This window comes from Phoca vitulina, unplaced genomic scaffold, assembly GCF_004348235.1.
Source record: "Phoca vitulina isolate PV1807 unplaced genomic scaffold, GSC_HSeal_1.0 scaffold13, whole genome shotgun sequence".
NCBI lineage: Eukaryota > Metazoa > Chordata > Mammalia > Carnivora > Phocidae > Phoca > Phoca vitulina.
Window position 1 is genome coordinate 10,312,580 of NW_022589716.1, and position 19,229 is coordinate 10,331,808.

Sequence of the window (19,229 nt, forward strand, 5' to 3'; positions counted from 1 at the left end):
GCTCTCTCTCATTCTCTCTCTCAAATAAATAAATAAAATCTTAAAAAATAAAATAAAAATAAAAAAAAAACTTATGATGTACTATATGCTGGCTAATTGAACATAAAAAAAAAAAAAGAATTGGCACCTGCCAAAAAAATAGACTGTGAATTTATTCTCAATTAAAAATATATATATACATACACATATTACACAGTATTAAGAACAAATCTAATAACACTTTCCATTTTGCAGACTCTTAATAAAAAAATATCTAAAGCTTTGCTAAAATAACTTAAAGAAGCCTTAAAAAGACAACACATCAAATTCAAAGACTGGAATAATCAGTATCACAATTACGTTAATTCTCCAAAATAGGACTGATCCACAGAGTCCATGCAATTCCAATAAAACCTCCAACAATTTTTTTCATGCTTGACTTAACATAACATATAAATGTATAAGGACCAAGAATAATCAATAACCAGTGCTTTCCTTACCTGATAAAGAATTATAAAGCCATAATAATTAAGGCAAGAATAAAAGAGCCGAGTAACAGCTAAACTTGGCAAAACAAAAGGAACAGACTAAAGGGCTGGAAAGGGACCATGAGGACATGGAAGTGCTGTGAGCACTGCTGGTGCACATGACTGTGAAGAGGATGTGGCCACTTCAAGGTGCCGCTTATCCCTTTTAGGAAACAAAATTGAACCCTACCTCACAGAAGACACAAAAACCAACCTGAGCTGCCGTAAAGGCTTGTATGTGAAAGACAAAACTATTAAACTTTTAGAAGAAAATATAGGAGTGTCTTTATAATCTTTGGATAAGAGGGATTTCTGAAAACAAGACACAAATGACAAACCACAAAGTTAAAGAGTAAGAAATTGGATTATGTTAAAATACTCTTCTGTTTCATCAAGACGCCATAAAGAATGAAAACAGCCTCATAGTGGGAGAAGATACTTGTAACAAATATAACCAAGGAGGATTAGTATCTAGAATATATAAAAAAACTTCTAGAAATAAATATGAAAATGACAAACAACTCGAGAGAAAAATGGACAAAAGATTTGAGCAGACACAAAAGAAACAAAAATGGTACATGCTATACAAATCTTCAGTCCTTCTTAAAAGAAACAAACTCAGGGGCGCCTGGGTGGCTCTGATGGTTAAGCATCTGCCTTCGGCTCAGGTCATGATCCCAGGGTCCTAGGATCGAGCCCCACATCGGGCTCCTGGCTCAGTGGGGAGCCTGCTTCTCCTTCTCCCTCTGCCTCTCTCCCTGCTCATGCTCTATCTCTGTGTCTCAAATAAATAAATAAAATCTTAAAAAAAAAAAAAGTAAGAAACTCAAACCGCACTACTTACACTACTAAACTGATAAAAATTAAAAAGCCAAACTATTATCAAATTGGATACCTTCCAAATGTGATGCTTTCTTACCTTGTAATAGGCCTTTGCATTGTTAAAAAGCAGCTGGAAGTCGGCAGTCAGCAGATTAACATCATCATACTCTTCCATTTTTAGCTTTTGTTGGATTTTCATCAAATCAATGGGCTGAGAAACCACTTCATAATAGTCTGGTTGATTTCTGTTATAATTTTTTTTAAAAAAGGTGTTAGTCCAAAGCCCATATAAAGTTATATTTCAAAACTACTTGTGGTAATGTCCAACATTGCAAGTGATAAAACATACTAGATTTACTCCATTAGAACTAAAAGAGTAACAAAAGCAAGGTGCATATGCAAGCCATTTTCTAAGTATATATTAGCAACACAAAAACCTAACTTAACATCTGTGATGGTCATTTATATGCTAAATATTTAAGATTTAGGGCACCTGCACTAAAACAATGTCATTGGCATCTTCCGCAAATGAAAATAACTTACCTTTTGTGGTGTTCAATAGTGGATGAAAACAGATTCACGTTTCAAAGCTCTTTACAAACTTACAAAATGGATTGTCTCTTCACTTAGTGACCACAGAACTTTTTCTGCCAAGTACAATCAAGTGCCTATTATATATACTGCTCTAATATCAATTACTAAACTTACAGAGGAGAAAGATGAGGTCGTTGGCACAAGGAGCTTACCGAAGATAAAAGGGTGTAAAACATAAATAAACATGACCAAACTATTAAAAACAAAAACAAAAACAAACACATAGGTATGATAAATAAAAAATCCAGGATAGTGATCATCTCTTGGAGGGGAGGGATAGTGGGGGTCACACAGGAAACTTCAAATGTGGTTATAAATGATAATTTATTTATTTTTTTTTAAGATTTTATTTATTTGACATAGAGAGAGACAGCGAGAAGGAACACAAGCAGGGGAGCAGGAGAGGGAGAAGCAGCCTTCCTGCTGAGCAAGGAGCCTGATGTGGGGCTGGATCCCAGGACCCTGGGATCACGACCTGAGCTGAAATGCAGACGCTTAATGACTGAGCCACCCAGGCGCCCCTAAATGATAATTTCTTAAGTTGGGTTTTGGGTTAATGGATGTTTATTATTATTCTCTCTGGCTTTTTTCTTTTGAAAAGAAATTATTTAAATTCAATTAATTAACATTTAATGTATTATTAGTTTCAGAGGTACATAGAGCTCAGTGATTCATCAATTGTATGTAACACTCAGTGCTCATTACAGCACTTGCCCTCCTTAAATGCCCATCACCGCTTCTGGCTTTTTTCAAATGGAATTTCATGAGACAAGTAAACCTCCTGAAAAATTATTTCAGTGACCATTTCTCTCAGTTCTCCCCCAAGTTAACTCCATTCTAGAGGTATAAGAAATAAATTATTACATACAAAAAATATCATGTCATTAAGGCATTAATCTCTCTTGGGACCTTGGATGACATGTTATAGCCGTATATGGAGAATATATTTAATTTTTAAAACCTTTTTATTCTGACATAAAAATTGCAAGAATAATATAAAGCATGTTTTTCTGAACCATTTGAAAGTAAGCTGCTGACATGAGGTTCTATCACCCCTGAATAATTTAGTATTTCCTATGAACAAGGACCACAGCTCAACCATCAAAATCAGGAAACTGACTCTGATACAGTACCACCATTTAATCCTCATTCTGTAACTATTCCAAAATTGTCCTTTATACCCAAAGGATCAAGTCCAGAATCACATGTTGCATTTAGTTATACTTCTTCAGTTTCTTTCATTCTGAAACAGGTCCTCAGTCTTTCCTCAACTTTCAGGATCTTGATACTTTTGAATAACTTATGGGCCAATTATTTTATAGGGTGTCCCTATAAAACAGAGTTTGTCTGTTTTCCTGATGAATAAATGCAGGCTATGCTTCGGCAGGACTATGACAGAAATGATGCTACGTTTGTCACACTGTATCCTATCAGGTTAGGCACATGATTTCAACTTGTCCCAGTACTTCGGCAAGGCTCATTCTGATCACTTGATTATAGTGGTGTCTGCCAAGCTTCTCAACTGAGCAAGTCACTGTTTTTCTCCCTATACTTTACAGAGCGGTACCTCCAGACTATGTAAAAGTCCATTCCTAATCCATTTACTCATTTATTTATATCAATATGGATCCCTGGATTCCTATTTGGAAGTCATTAAAACCCATTACGTTAATTATTCTGATGCTCAAGCTGCTCGAAGTTGGGCCAGGAGGAGTCCTTTCAAGATGGTTTGTATTCTCTATGTGCTTCTGACATGTTCCCATCACTCTTTGAACATCTGCTTACTTTCTGGCAGCCTAAGATGTTACAGGTTCCTCCTTGCCCTTAAAATCAACCATTTCCCCCAGCCATTTCCTTGCATGGTAAATGGTATTTAAAAACGAAGCCCAGGGGGTGCCTGGGTGGCTCAGTTGGTTAAGCAACTGCCTTCGGCTCAGGTCATGATCCTGGAGTCTCGGGATCGAGTCCCGCATCGGACTCCCTGCTGAGCAGGGAGTCTGCTTCTCCCTCTGATCCTCCCCCCTCTCATGTTCTCTCTGTCTCATTCTCTCTCTCAAATAAATAAATAAAATCTTTAAAAAAAAAAACAAAAAAACGAAGTCCAGGGGCACCTGGGTGGCTCAGTCGGTTAAGCGTCTGCCTTCGGCTCAGGTCATGATCCCAGGGTCCTGGGATTGAGCCCCACGTCGGGCTCCCTGCTCAGTGGGAAGCCTGCTTCTCCCTCTCCCTCTGCCTGCCACTCCCCCTGCTTGTGCTCTCTCTCTCTCTCTCTGACAAATAAATAAAATCTTAAAAAAATAATAATAAATAAATAAAATAAAAACGAAGTCCAAGGTGCTGGATGTGCTCAAGTACACTGGTGTGTTACTGCTCCCAGTCTGTCTCAATGGACAAAGATGGAGATAGACATATACTCACTTATATCTACATTTCTATTATCTACAGATGTTGGGAACCATGAATTCACACAAACAATTCCTATTCTAACCGTATACCACAGGGTTCAATCTAGTTTCCTTTCTCTATTTGTACTCCCTTTCTCAGATAATGAGAAGCCTGAGTCCTATTATTCACAATATATTTACTTACATGATTGGTCTCCTGTATATAACCAATCTCCTCTTGCTGCTGTCTACCTCCACCCCATAATGCTTCCCTTCCCCTCACTAAGGCTATGACCCCTTGCCCTGGGCTAGGCCACACCCCATGCGGATGCCATCCTTACCCCACCCATGACAGGCCACTGCCACCACTACACCCCCAACATGGACGTCATCCTCCCTCCACCTAATTAGGCCCCAACACACTGTGCCAGGAAGTCCTTCAACATAAACCCCCTGTTTACCATGCCCAGGCTCTGACACTCCATGATGTGATATTGCTACTATCCACAACTCTCTCCCAACACCCCACCACCTGTCTTCCCGGCAGATGCCAAGTTTGCTCAGTCTCACCTAATGGCTTTTGGATTAAATTCTTCAGGAAGGGAAAAGAAGAGGAAAAATAGAGTTTTTTAAAGCTCTTATCAACTATTTATGATTTTAGTGAACTATGAAATTAAGTATGAGGGGATAAAAGGAGTAATCATTCTGCTATTTGGAGAAAGTACAGGAACATAAAGGTCTTAGTGAGTAATAACAAAGGACCATCCAGGCCTAATGTCGATGCTGTCAGTGATGCCAAGGGACTTTCTCAGGGTGAGCGTTAGGGCTTTGTTAACCTGATATCCACAATGGCTCTCTCCACCTGGGCCTGGTGGGCCACAGTCCACTGCTCCTTGCTGAGGCTGGACCTCAGCAGCCTCTCAGGCTTGGGGGAGGACATGTACCTAGGAAGAACACTCTCTCCCAGAAGCTCTGTGAGAGGGATCTTCACAAACATTTTCAGACTCACCACAGAGACAAAAGGGAGATCAGGATCTCAACATTCCCTATGTGATAAGGTCAAAACAAGGGCCTCCCCTTTTCAAAGTGAAAGAGTTCTACTAATTTCTCCCACTTAAATCAACATGCAGAAAAGCATAAGATAATAAAAGCTGTCCCTACTTATCCCAAGATAAAAGCACTATTAGTATTCTTTCAGACTTTCACACATATGTATACACAAACAGGACTATGCGGTGCACGTTCTTGCACAATAGCTTTTCTCTTTCAACAGCAGCCGAGGGCGCCCTGCCATGATATGGCCGCAGAACAGCCAAACCACAACTGACACTTTTAACCAGAAAAGTGAGAAACAGTGGGCCTGATATGCGGAGCCTGCTGGCTACCCCCGAACTCATTTTCCCTTATCCCCAGGATGGCAGCATTCTGAGCTGCTGTGTGACTACTAAAGAGCATCTTCTCCAGCCTTGCTGCAGCTAAGTTCTGGCCAATACAAGAGCTGAAGTGTACCATATCCAGGTCACATCCTTAACATGCCTTCTTTTTATCCTGAGGTGAGGGCTGGAAGACAGCTATGGTGGTGAGCCATCTCAGACCATGCAGACAGGAGTGATACCCCAAGGACAGCAGAGGAAAGAGAGAGTACCTAGGCCCTGAGGACTTCATAGAACAGAATTTTTATATGAGAAAAAATAATTTTTCTTGTTTCAACCATTGTTAATTTGGATGTCTTAGCACAAGTAGCTTAATATACTAATCAAAACAAAGTCTCAAAAAGAGATTCACAGTTGTGTAGCTCTGAGCATTAGAGCTTCCCACAAACTCTTAAGAAAACATATACATTCCACAGAGGGGTAGAGATGCCCTCAGGCATAGCACTGGGGCAGGGCAATCAGTGCTCATAGGGTACCACAACTTGGAGGCTAGAAGACAGTGCTCTAGCACCCCAAGGCCTGTATCCTCCACCCCTCAGGACTAGTCTGCTGGTGGCAAGCAGGCAGCAGAGGGTAGTCCTTTTCTACGAAAGGTCTGTGTACTCCAGTATGATGCTGCTCCTCTCTACAGCATACCAGTTAAGAGCACAGGCTCTAGAATCAGAAAGACTTGAGTCTGTACCCTGGTTATCCTTTAGTAGTTCTGAGAATCTGTGCAAGTTTTCATCTATAAACCACAATAATACTTCTCAAGTTTAAACAATATAAGGAAGTGCTTGACACTGTGTCTAGCATGTGGTAAACAATAAATATTTTATTATCATACGCTAATTAAATGACAACTTTTAAAAGACTGTTATGATAAACCAACTGAAATCTGGAGATAGTTAGCTCATTTTAAAAAGAGCCCTTCTTTTCCGACCATGACTAATTTACATCCTTTAATTCAGGACGCTGACACTGCATTCTTAATGGCTCTGCTCTGTGAGGTGAAAAGTCTGACTTCAGCTCAACCTTCAGCTTGTTCATTACCCACTGTGGCATCAACAATCACGAATTAATCTAAATCTTTAACTCATTGTCTTGGTTTCCTAAAGCTTCCGTAACAAACAGCTACAGACTGAATGGCTTAAAACAACACAAACTTATTATCTTACAGAAGTCCCAAATGGGTCTTGCTGGGCTAAAAAGCAAGGTGTTGGTATCCCTTCTGGAGGTTTTAGGGAAGAATCCATTTCCTCACCTTTTCCAGCTTCTAGAGGCTGCCTGCATTCATTTGCTTGCAGCCCCCTTCCTCCATCTTCAAAGTCAGGAGTGTAGCATCTTCAAGTCCCTCTCTGACTCTGACTCTTCTGCCTCCCTCCTCCCTGTTTAAGGACCCTTGTGATTACACTGAGCCCATCTAGATAATCCAGGATAATCTCTCCAAGTCAAAGTTAGTTAAGTAAGAAATTTAATTTTTCTCTGGCATGTAATCCAACATATTCATAGATTCTAGGGGTTGAAACATGGACATATTTGGGGGCCATTATTCTGTCTACCACACTTATGTATGTTTTCAGAATAACTTCAACTGCCAGAGTTAGATGGAAACAGTGATGTTATTTTGATAGCAAGAGTGGAAAGAAGATCTAGTCAGGGAGAACACAGCCTCTACAGGGAGGTGTGTGCAATGTGCATACTGGGCCAGTAATTTGTTTTGCTCCATTGGACAACAGAAGTCAAACCCAAAATTACGGGGACAAAGAAAAAAAGCCAAATGAAAATAATAATTGTGGCCTCTGTATATTTCGAAAACTGATTCCTTTTAACGATAATAGCTATAAGTTCACTGCTATCTTAAAGACTACAAGTAATTTTTAAAAATATGCTTCATTCTTAAGGAACTAAAGAAGAACATAATAAACCCCAAACAAGCAGGAGGAATGAATTAATATACAAAGCAGAGATTAAAAAAAAAAACAACAGAAAACAGAAAAAAAAAAATCAATAAAGCTAAGAGGTGGTTTTTTGAAAAGATCAACATAATTGACAAACCCCTTGTCTGGATGAACTAAAAAAAAAAAAAAAGACTCAAATAAAATCAGAAATGAAAGAGGGGACATTAGAACCAATGCCACAGAAATAAAAAGGATTATTAAAAAATACTATGAACAGCTATATGCCAATAAAGTGGATAACCTTGAAGAAATGGATAAATTCCTAGAAACATACAACCTAACAAAACTGAGTATGAAGAAAGAGAAAACCCAAATAGACCTATAACTAGTATGGAGACTAAACCAGTAATCAAAAATCTTCCAGCAAAACTACTGGGTATTTACCCAAAAAATACAAAAAAAATCAAAGGGATACATACACTCCCATGTTTACTGCAGCATTATTTACAATAGCCAGTTATGGAACCAGCCCAAGTGTCCATCGATATATGAATGGATAAAGAAGATGTGGTATATATATACCATATGCAATGGAATATTACTCATCCATAAAAAGAACAAAATCTTGCCATTTGCAACAACGTGGATGGAGCCAGAGAGTATAATGCTAAGTGAAATAAGCTATAGAAAGACAAATACTGTATGATTTCCCTCATATGTGAAATTTAAAAAACAACAAATGACAAAAGAGAAAAAAAGAGAGAGACAAACCAAGAAAGAGACTCTTAACTATAAAGAACGAACTGATGGTTACCAGAGTGGAGATGGGTAAGGGGATGGATGAAAAAGGTGACAGGGATTAAAGAGTATACTTATTGTGATGAGCACGGAGTAATGTACAGAACTGTTGCATCGCTACATTGTACACCTAAAACTAATTTAACACTGTATGCTAACAATACTGGAATGTAAAATTTTAATTAAAAAAAAAAAATCTCCCAGCAAAGAAAAGTCCTAGATCTAATAATAGCTTCACTGGTGAATTCTACCAAACACTTAAAGAACTAACATTAATCCTTCTCAAACTTTTCCCAAAAAATTGGAGGAAAAACTTATTCATTCTGTGAAGCCACCAATACCCTGATACCAAAGCCAGCAAAGACACTACAAGAAAACTACAGACCAAACACCCCTTATGATCGCTGATACAAAAATCCTCAACAAAATACTAGCAATATGAATTCAGCAGCATATTAAAAGGATTATACACCATAAACGAGAGGGATTTATTCCTGGAATTCAAGGATGATTCAACCTACGAAAATTGATGAAGTAATACATCACACAGTAACGAATGAAGGAAAATAACTCAGTGATCATCTCAACTGTGGCAAAAAAAGAATATGACAAAATTCAATACACTTTCATGATAAAACTCTCAAGAAATTAAGTATAGATGGAAAGTACCTCAACATAATAAAGACCATATGTGAAAAGCCCACAGCTACCATCATACTCAAAATGGTGAAAGATTGAAAGCTTTTCCTCTAAGTTTAGAAACAAAACAAGGATGCCTGCTCTTACCACTTCTTTTCAACATTCATAGCCAGAACAATTAGGCAACAAAAAGAAAAGGCCTCCTAATTGAAAAAGAATAAGTAAAATTGTCTTTGTTCACAGATGACATGATCTCATATGCAGAAAACTCTAAAGATTAAAAAAAAAAGGTAGAATAAGTGAATTCAGCAAAGTTGCGTATACAGAATTAACACATGCAAATATCAGTTGCATTTCAATACACTAACAGTGAATAACCCAAAAAGAAAACAATTCAATTTACAATAGCATCAGAAAGAATTAAACTTACAAAAAACCTAAACAAAAAGGTGAAAAACTTGTACACTGAAAACTACACACTTCTGTAAGAAGGTAAAGACACAAATAAATGGGAAGTTAGCCCATGTTCATAGATTAGAAAACTTACATATTTTTAAAACACCAATACTCCCAAAGCTATCTACAGATTCAATGCAATACCTATCAAAATCCCAATAGCATTTGTTGCAGAAACAGAAAAATCCATCCTGAAATTCGTATGGAATTTCAAAGAGCCCCAAATAGCCACCAATCCTGAAAAAGAACAAAATTGGAAGATCGTACTAGAGTTCTTCAGAGAAACTTAACCAATAGGAAAGAGATACATACACAAACAGACATATATGTATATACACACACACAGACGCACATATGAGATTTATTACAGGAATTGGCTCATGTGATTATGGAGGCCAAGAAGTCCAGGATCTGTCATCTACCAGAGAACCAGAAAAGCCAGGGGTATAGTTCAGCATGAGTTTGAAGGCCCAAGAACTAGGAGCTCTGAGATCAGAAGGCAGGAGCAGATGGATGTCTCAGCTCTCAGAGCACTAATTCATCCTTCCTTCCCCCTTTTGTTCTACTCAAGGCCTCAGCGGATTGGATGATACCCAACTCACTGGTTAAGGCCATCTTCTTTACTCAGTCTCCTATTCAGATGCTAATCTCTTCCAGAGACATCCTTATAGACACAGATATCTGGGCATCCCCTTAGCCCAGTCAAGTTGACACGTAAAATTAACCATCACAAGGACTCATACTTTCTGATTTCAAAACTTACTACAGGGGCATCTGGGTGGCTCAGATGGTTGGGCTTCTTGCCTTCAGCTCAGGTCATGATCTCCGGGTCCTGGGAATGAGCCCCACATCGGGCTCCTGGCTGGCTCAGCAGACAGCCTGCTTCTCCCTCTGCCTCTCCCCCTGCTTGTGTGCTCTCTCTGTCTCTCTCTCAAATGAATAAATAAAATCTTTAAAAAAAAACTTACTACAAAACTACAAGTGTGGCAAGGATATGGAGAAATTGGAACCCTTGTACACTGTTGGTGGGACTGTAAAATGGCACAGTCATATGGAAAACAGTATGGTTATTCCTCAAAAAATTAAAAATAGAATTACTATAAGATCCAGCAATGCCGGGACGTGTGGGTGGCTCAGTCAGTTAAGCATCTGCCTTCAGCTCAGGTCATGATCTCAGGGTCCTGGGATCAAGTCCCGCATCGGGCTCCCTGCTCAGCGGGGAGCCTGCTTCTCCCTCTGCCCCTCCCCCTGCTTGTGTTCTCTCTCTTTCTGACAAATAAACAAATAAAATCTTTAAAAAAAAAATTAAAAAAAAAAAAGATCCAGCAATGCCACTTCTGGGTATATATCCAAAAGAACTGAAAGCAGCATCAGAGAGGTATTTACACGCCCATGTTCACTGCAGCATTACTCACAAGAGCCAAGAGGTAAAAGCAACTCAAGTGTTTATCAATGGATGAATAAATAAACAAAAAATGGTATATCCATATAATGGAATATTATTCAGCCTTAAAAAGGAAGGAAATCCTGTCATATGCTACAACATGGATGACCATTGAAACCATTATGCTAAGTGAAAGAAAGCATCACAAAAGACAAACACTGTATGATTCCACTTATATAAGACCCTAAACATAGTCAAATTTAGAGAAACAGAAAGTGTAATGGTGGCTGCCAGGGGCTGGGGGCAGGAGGAAAGGAATAAGGAGTTTTGTAATGGGTACAGAATTTCAATTTTGCAATATGAAAAAGTTTTGGAGATCTGTTATATAACAAGATGAATAAACCCTTAATGAACTGTACACTTAAAAATGTAAAATGTATAAATTTTATGCTGTACTTTACAATAAAAAAATTTTTTTTAAATATGCTTCACTACATCTTGACAATTAAAACTAAAATCTGGACCCCAGTATCCTTTAACCCATTCCTTCCAGAGGAAAACTCTATTACCAAATACTGTACTTGTGGACCCAGGACCAAATCCCTCCCACTCACCTTCCAACTCACCTTCGTTTCGGTGCCCTAATGAAGAGCTCACAGAGGAGCCTGCCCTGCTCATCCTTATAGTCTCGAATGGTATTGTACAGTTCATGGCATACAGCAATCTATACACAGGAAAAGGCGAAAAAAATCACCAGAAACGTGAATAGAAAGCCAGTGTAGGTATAAGGATTATCCTTAATAAAAACATACTCATAAAAAGTAGAGAAGAAAATGGACAAATCCGCAAGTTCCCCACAGGAACCCAAGTCTGAAATATGCTGACAATATTTCCTTATTTAAAATAATTTTAGGGGCGCCTGGGTGGCTCAGTCGTTAAGCATCTGCCTTCGGCTCAGGTCGTGATCCCAGGGTCCTGGGATCGAGCCCCGCATCGGGCTCTCTGCTCAGCGGAAAGCCTGCTTCTCCCTCTCCCACTCTCCCTGCTTGTGTTCTCTCTCTTGCTATGTCTCTGTCAAATAAATAAATAAAATCTTAAAAAATAGTAACAATAATTTTAACTGCTTAGGGGCACCTGGCTGGCTCAGTCAGAAAAGCATCCAACTCTTGATCCCAGGGTCATGAGTTCGAGCCCCACATTGGGTAAAAAAAAAAAAATTTAACTGATTAAACATCTTGGTATCTTTCATCAGATTTATGCTACTCATGATTGTTTTTTTCTCTTAAGCTAAATCAGTTCATATCACTCTCTTGGTTAAAATCATTCAAAAGAGGAGCTTCTTATTACTGAGAGAATAAAATCTAAACCCCTAACATTGACCATGGAGTATGTAGGGTTAACTACATACTGTGGCTGGGCAGACTTTGCCAGTCTCCTTCTCCCCTTGACCATCTTTCTATAATCACAACACAACAAACGCATTCCTGACCTAGCTCCTCTGCATCGGGTCCCTCTGCCTGGAATACCCTTTTCCAGAACTCTGTAGGGCCAGTGCCTTCCCATCACAGAGAAATCCCTCAAGGTTTGGGCCCAAGCAGCCAAATCACCCAAACTTTTTTCCTTAGCATTTATCATTAGCTGAGGGTACTTTATTATCTATTTGTTCATCTGTTTACATTCTGCTTCTGCCACAGTAGAATCTAAGCTCCATATGAAAAATTGCTTGTCTTACACATGGCTATATCCCAACCATCAGAATAGCGAGTGCTTGGCACATGACAAGCACAGTTATTTGAATGGATATATGATGCAACATACTAATAGTTTCTTTTTTTTTTTTTTTTTTTTTTTGTTAAAAAGGATAAAATTTCAGTTATTATAAATAAGTGCTCGGAATGTAACATACAACATAACTATACTTAACACTGCTACTGTATATTTGAAAGTTGTCGTAAGAGTAGATCCTAAAAGTTCTCATTATAAGGAAAACAACATTTTTTTTGGTCATCTATAGGAGATGATGGATATTAAACTAATTGTGGCTTCATTTCATAATATATATAGGTCAAATCATTATAAGGTACACCTTGAACTTATATAGTTTTATATGTCAATTACATCTCAATAAAACTAGAAAAAAATTTTTGTGCATATTTCTATTACACTGTCTGCCACTCTCTGATCTGTAGAATTCATAAGCCCATTTGGTTTTTTTTTTTTCCCCATTTGGTTATTTTTAATTAGAATTAAGTGCTTTGGCAGATTACACTTTTATAAAAATACCTTTTCAACAAAACAGAAATAACTTTATGGAAATTTCTTATTCTAAATGTATTCTGAGTAATTACTTTTTTTGAGTTTTTAAATATTTATTTTATTTTTAAAGTGTATTACTCGGGGACACCTGGGTGGCTCAGTTGGTTGGGTGTCTGACTCTTGGTTTTGGCTCAATTCATGATCTCATGGTTGTGGGATTGAGCCCCAAGTCAGAATCTGCGTGCTTAGTGTGGAGTCTGCTTTTCCCTCTCCCTCCCCTTCAGCCCTCCCCCAACCCCCCGCTTTCTCTCTCTCTAAAATAAATAAATCTTAAAAAAAAAAAGTATTATTAAAGTATAACTGACATACAATATTATATTAGTTTCAGATGTACAACGTAGTGATTCAACAATTCTATACATTGTTCAATGCCCACCACAGTAGGTGTAATCCCTATCTGTCACTATATAATGTTATTACAACATTGTTGACTATACTCCTTATGCTGTACTTTTCATCTCTGTGACTTATTTATTTTATAACTGGAAGTTTGTACCTCTTAATCCCCTTCACCTATTTCAGCCACCCTCCACCCACCATTATTTCTTAAATTTTAACTGTTAAGACTGTTGGCTAAATATATGCTTTCCATAAAAGAAAGATTAAGAATTTTTTTTTTTTTTTAAAGATTTTATTTATTTGACAGAGAGACACACAGCGAGAGAGGGAACACAAGCAGGGGGAGTGGGAGAGGGAGAAGCAGGCTTCCCGCAGAGCAGGGAGCCCGATGCGGGGCTCGATCCCAGGACCCCGGGATCATGACCCAAGCTGAAGGCAGACGCTTAACGACTGAGCCACCCAGGCGCCCCGAAAGATTAAGAATATTAAGCCAGAGGAAAAAGAAGTGTATCTTAACTGCTTATCATTAAAGGAAGAGTAGGAAAAGCAGGGAGAAACTGTGTGATGCAAGTTACTCACAGGATCTACAGTTGGAAGATTGGAAAGTCTCCTCCTTTTCCTGCTTGGGCCTGGTGTGGATACAGAATGGTGCCCGTCATCAAAGTCCCCGCTGACACTACTGGATGGCGAGGTAGCTCTTCTTCTCTTGGAACCCATGGAATCCAACTTCTTCTATAAGAAATAATCAGCCATGTTCTTATACTTAAATTTAGACACTGCCACCAAGCCCTCAGCTAGGCACTTGCTACCCAGATTCTGGTTCATGTAGGAGGATATTTTAACCGTTGTAAAGAAACTTAACTGTCAGTTTTTTCAGTGGAAGTTCTGGACCTTGTTGCTTCAGCCCCTTCACTTACCAGAATACTACACTTTCAACTCGGACAGGACAAACTCAACAAAAGTATACCCATTTATATGTCACCAAGTCTGAATGACCCAATCACGTCTGGTCCCAAATTTACTCCTCAATGGACTTTGAAAACCTACATGTAGGGGTACGCCAGTGTGGAGGTATTGATCCCTCAGCCCCTGAGGCAGTGAGGCAGGCCTCAGAGACAGAAGCCCCAAGGCAGTCACCTCTGCAGTCAGCAGCTTCATCTGTTCTCCCCAGTATGTCTAACAATTCTGATCACTTTCCAGGTGGGCCATGATGTGGAAAAAAACAGAAATCAGTGCCTGAGGCAAATGAGTAGTGCCCAAGTGTAGGGGACAGAGGACAATTAACCTTCTAGCATTTTAGATGAACTCTAAAATTAACACACTGAAAATGAATTTTCTCCATTCATTAAAGAAGGCCACAAAACATAGCCCTGGAAAACACTTAATGTGACTTACCATACCTATGTCAAAGTAGTAAAACTATTTTGAAACTTTTCTGTCAATCAGACTGACCTCCTTTTCAGTTATACGGGCTATTCTAGCCCCATGAATTTTGAAATCGTAGCTTTAAGTTTCAGCAGGTGACTTGGAATAGTACCTCACAGGGGAACCTTTAGATCCTAGTTGGCCTTTCAGAAACACATAAATATTTGCTGTCAGGTAGGCTGTCTAGTAGCTAATGTTAACACAAATTTACAAATACACATATTTGACTGTAACACAAAAAATGCAACCATTGAAATGATCTGCTACAGCTAGAGGGAAAGGGTATATACCTGAGAAGGTCCTATAATGCTTATACAATTTAACAACAGTATCAAATAGTATACTGTGACTTCAAAGGTCTCTCTCCAAAGCTAAAAGAAAAAACTGATCCCAGTTTCACTCATCAACATTCAACGTCAGTAAACTAAGACACCAGCAGCTGAAAGAATGGGTTGCCAGTAGGTATAGAGAGAAAAATTGGGGATCTCCAGGGAACAGAAAGGAGGAGCAAAACAAACCAACAAACAGAACATTCTGGTAACCAACTAAGAAACAAGGAATCTCCTATCTCTTCCTCTGAACTACGGTCCACATGGTATTTAAAAACAGCCTACCATGACGATATTCCTTCCTCTAGGCTTTGGTTTGTTATACAGTATACTAGTTTGCAATTGGCTACAACTGGCTAAAAGGGTCAAAGGGCTTAGGCCAAGGACAGCCAAGTGTTGCTGATTTTTTTTTGTTTCATAAAAGGCTGATAAACTGGCCTCAATTAAGAGGAAGAAACTAAGGACCAAACCTCAGTAAACAAGCTATGACAAGGACACAAGTGAATTTGATGAACATGACAAGGGAATCTTTATGGGAAGGATTAACAAAATTTAAAAAAAAAAAAGGGAAGGGAAGAGGCAAGGAAGGACAGAAAAGAGAAAAGGTGTAGATGATCAGTAATTTACCAGCTTTACCAGAGCACAACCAGCGCCTCGAAAAGCCAGTCTCCTCATTATGTCTGAAGGCCAAGTGAAGCCAGTGGGAGAAGGCAGGGCTTTAGAAGTGCTGATTCAGTGTTAATATATTCAAAACTGAAAGAGAAGAACAAGGCAGAGAAAGGGGAAATAAAAAAGAAAGGTCAGAAGGAGTAAAAATGAGTACGAATAGATAGAAAACATTCAAGTAGAACTGCTAAAGAAAGATAAGAGAACTGGAGAAAATAGCCGTATTAGTTCTCTTGTGCCAAACTGCTGCAAAGGCTCAGGCACTAACAGTACCTGACATTTCTTTCCATTTTAAAACCAAATGCTTTTCATATGCTTAAAGATGGCTCACTGGGATTCCCCTTTACTCACATGGAATGACTGTCAATTCCAGGAATGAAGCATGCCTGCCCAAATGCCCCCTAGTCAATAAGAGCAGAGTTCAATCACAGAGCTGGAATGGAGAGTGAACACATGTGGAAGGCTCACATGTGACACCAAGTGTTGGCAAGCTGGAACAAACCAAGAATGGCTCATGTGAACAGAGTCTGGAAAACTCCTCCCCCCCTAAAAAAAATTCAGAGAAAGACATTTCTTTCCAAAAGTTCTATCAGCATTGGAAAGACACCACACACAAATTTTAAAAAATTAAAAACAAAGCCTTCTATCATTTTAGCAGGTGATCAAAATTACCTTCAGAAATAATCCACTGAAAAGCAAATGACAAAAAACTGTAAATCGTTGGTGTGTATACGTATACCAGTTTAGACCACACACTATTCAAAACGCCTTAAATCATTAACTTTCTCTGCTAAAACAAGAAAAAGATGTAACTTAAGGGTAATTTTCAATTATTTTCTTATCCAAAGGACACGTTTTAAAATGTATTTTGGAAGTTTGGCAATAAAGGCAATGTGGCCAGGTAGGTGGGAGAAGCAACAGGACTTGAGCTCAGAAGACCAGAATGTGAGTCCCAAGTCCTCCACTTTGAATTATCTGTTTGATGTTGCTTGAGTCACAACCTCTCAGAGCTGTTTCTTCACTTCTAAAATGAGAACAGTCAGGTGTGCATATCTGCCTTAGATTATTGGAACTGTGAAATGTTCATGAAATCACTTTGAAACTTCAAAGCAGGACAAAGAAGTTTCAACTCTAGGATTAAATGCTCCCTGGGAACAGGAATAGCACTTTATTCATTTTTGTAGCTCTAGCTTATAGAATAGTATCTGGTAGGGACGCCTGGGTGGCTCAGTCGTTAAGCGTCTGCCTTCGGCTCAGGTCATGATCCCAGGGTCCTGGGATCGAGCCCTGCATCGGGCTCCCTGCTCAGTGAGGAGCCTGCTTTTCCCTCTCCCTCTGCTGCTCCCCCTGCTTGTGCTCTCTCTCTGACAAATAAATAAAAATCTTAAAAAAAAAAAAAAAAGAATAGTATCTGGTATGAGTGATCAATTTATCTTTTTAATAAACACATTAAAAGTACACATTAAGTGGGACATTAAAAAAAAGTCTGTGTGGTTTAAAAGGACTGTGAGCATCCCTTTAGCAATTCTTTTGCCATGAAGAGGAAACAGATTCTGGAGCTAATAAAATACAGGTTTTTAAAATGGCACAGATTACAGTCACATGTCCAAAAGTCTGACAATCAATAAATTACAGTGGACACTAACGAATAATTTTTAAAATGTGCAATTGGGAAAATACTGACTCATTATACCCATATGGTATATGCTGACAGTTTATAAACTTTTCGTACTCTCCTCTATTTGTCGTGATACTCAATACTGTAATACACGGTTAGAACAAGAATCTTGGAAAACAGGACTTGAAGGAGAAAAAAACCATAATCCCTCTTTCTAGGGAAAAAAACACCCTTAACATTGGCATTCACAGCTTTTTGTATTTATTTTATGCCTTAGTTGCCTATTTTTTTAAACAAAAGTGTTAAATCATATGTATTATTTTGCACCTTGTATTTTAACTTAAGATTCTTCCAAGTCAACATTCTTCCACATGATATTAGATGGCTTGATAATAGCCTATCATATATATACCACAATATACTCATCTTGGGGTTTTGGGTAAAATATTAATATTTGAGGTACACCCAAACCCAAAGAAAGCGATCAAGGTCCTTCAATTTATCCACACATTGGTTACGGTTTTAAATTGGAAATACTTCTTCAAAAGATACTTTCCTTTCTTCTTTTGAATCTTAAAGTACCGACATCTGTTAACAAATAATAAAGCAAAATCATACTACTCTTAATGGAAAAACATCACTTCAAAATCACTTTTGAGGAGCCCTAGTTTTTTGGAATATAAGTTAATAAGAATGTTTTATTCCAACACATGTTCTATAACCATAGTAATAATTTCTATATCTGCTATACTGTGTATTTGCCATTTGGTTTTCAGTATTTCTTCTACATTTTGCCAATCTTATTTAAATCACCAATATCTGCTCTATCACAACAAAACTACATTTCTTTCAGTAAAAAAAATCTTAAGAGGTGGAAAATTATTAAAAACCAGGAAACGCAGAGTTTTAAAACCTCGATTTTTTTTTCGTGGTGCTGCAGAAACATGAGATACTTAAATATCTAGGCTTTACTATAAATACAAGTCCCATTGATAAGAACATTCGGTCTGAACACAGTCACCTAGAAAATGTAAAAAAAAAAAAAAAAAAAAGAAAGAAAATTAAAAAAAATTTTTCACTAGTTGAGTTTGCGTCCGAACCGTCAAGAAACAACAAAAAAAGGAGGCCCTGACCTGCGGAAGAAATGAAAGACTTTCCGGACCTGTCACTGGTACGGGGACTAAGGGAAACGTTGACAGCTTTGAAGCTGCCCGCGACGAGTGTTCGGCCAGCCGCAGGGGCGGGAAAGAGGGAGCGAGGAGTTTCCGGGCCGTGGCGCGCCTTTGTCCCGGCCGGCAGGTGCGGCAAGGCTGCCTGGCCGTCCCGACGCCCGCCGCCGTGCCCCGCCCCGCGCGCCCGGCCCGACCGGCGCGTCCCCACGGCCGGGGCGGGGCCTCCGCCGCTGCTCCCGCCCGCCCGGGCCCACACAAAGGCCCGGCAGCCGGCCGAGAAGGAGCGGCCCCGCCCGCCCCGAGCCCGGCCTTACCCAGCCGCTCCGCCGCCTGCAGCCCCGGCCGCGGTCGCCGACCGCCGCGCCCCGCCCCGTGGCCGCCACGGCTGCTGCTATTGCTCCTCCGGCTGCGGCCGCTGCCGTCTCTCCAGCACCCGCCGCCCTCACCGCCCTCACCCCTCCCGGTGCC

General features: G+C 39.4%; 1 protein-coding gene across 21 annotated transcripts in view; it reads right to left on the reverse strand.

Moving 5' to 3' along the window:
- The window catches only part of PBRM1 (polybromo 1), a 116,674-nt gene extending 97,471 nt beyond the window's left edge, over positions 1-19,203 (reverse strand). For 10 of the 21 annotated variants that reach the window (XM_032411439.1, XM_032411426.1, XM_032411434.1 and 7 more), the window contains exons 1-5: positions 19,076-19,203; positions 15,933-16,058; positions 14,131-14,283; positions 11,523-11,620; positions 1,426-1,573 (exon numbers count right to left, since the gene is read on the reverse strand). In XM_032411439.1, coding sequence (XP_032267330.1) covers positions 1,426-1,573; positions 11,523-11,620; positions 14,131-14,283; positions 15,933-15,980 — 447 coding nt within the window. In that variant the 5' untranslated portion in view covers positions 15,981-16,058; positions 19,076-19,203. Of the gene's footprint in view, positions 1-1,425; positions 1,574-11,522; positions 11,621-14,130; positions 14,284-15,932; positions 17,211-18,722; positions 18,912-19,075 lie in introns of those variants that run through there. The other 11 variants (XM_032411432.1, XM_032411447.1, XM_032411445.1 and 8 more) reach the window with 8 other exon arrangements.
- Between the last annotated feature and the right edge of the window lie 26 nt (positions 19,204-19,229).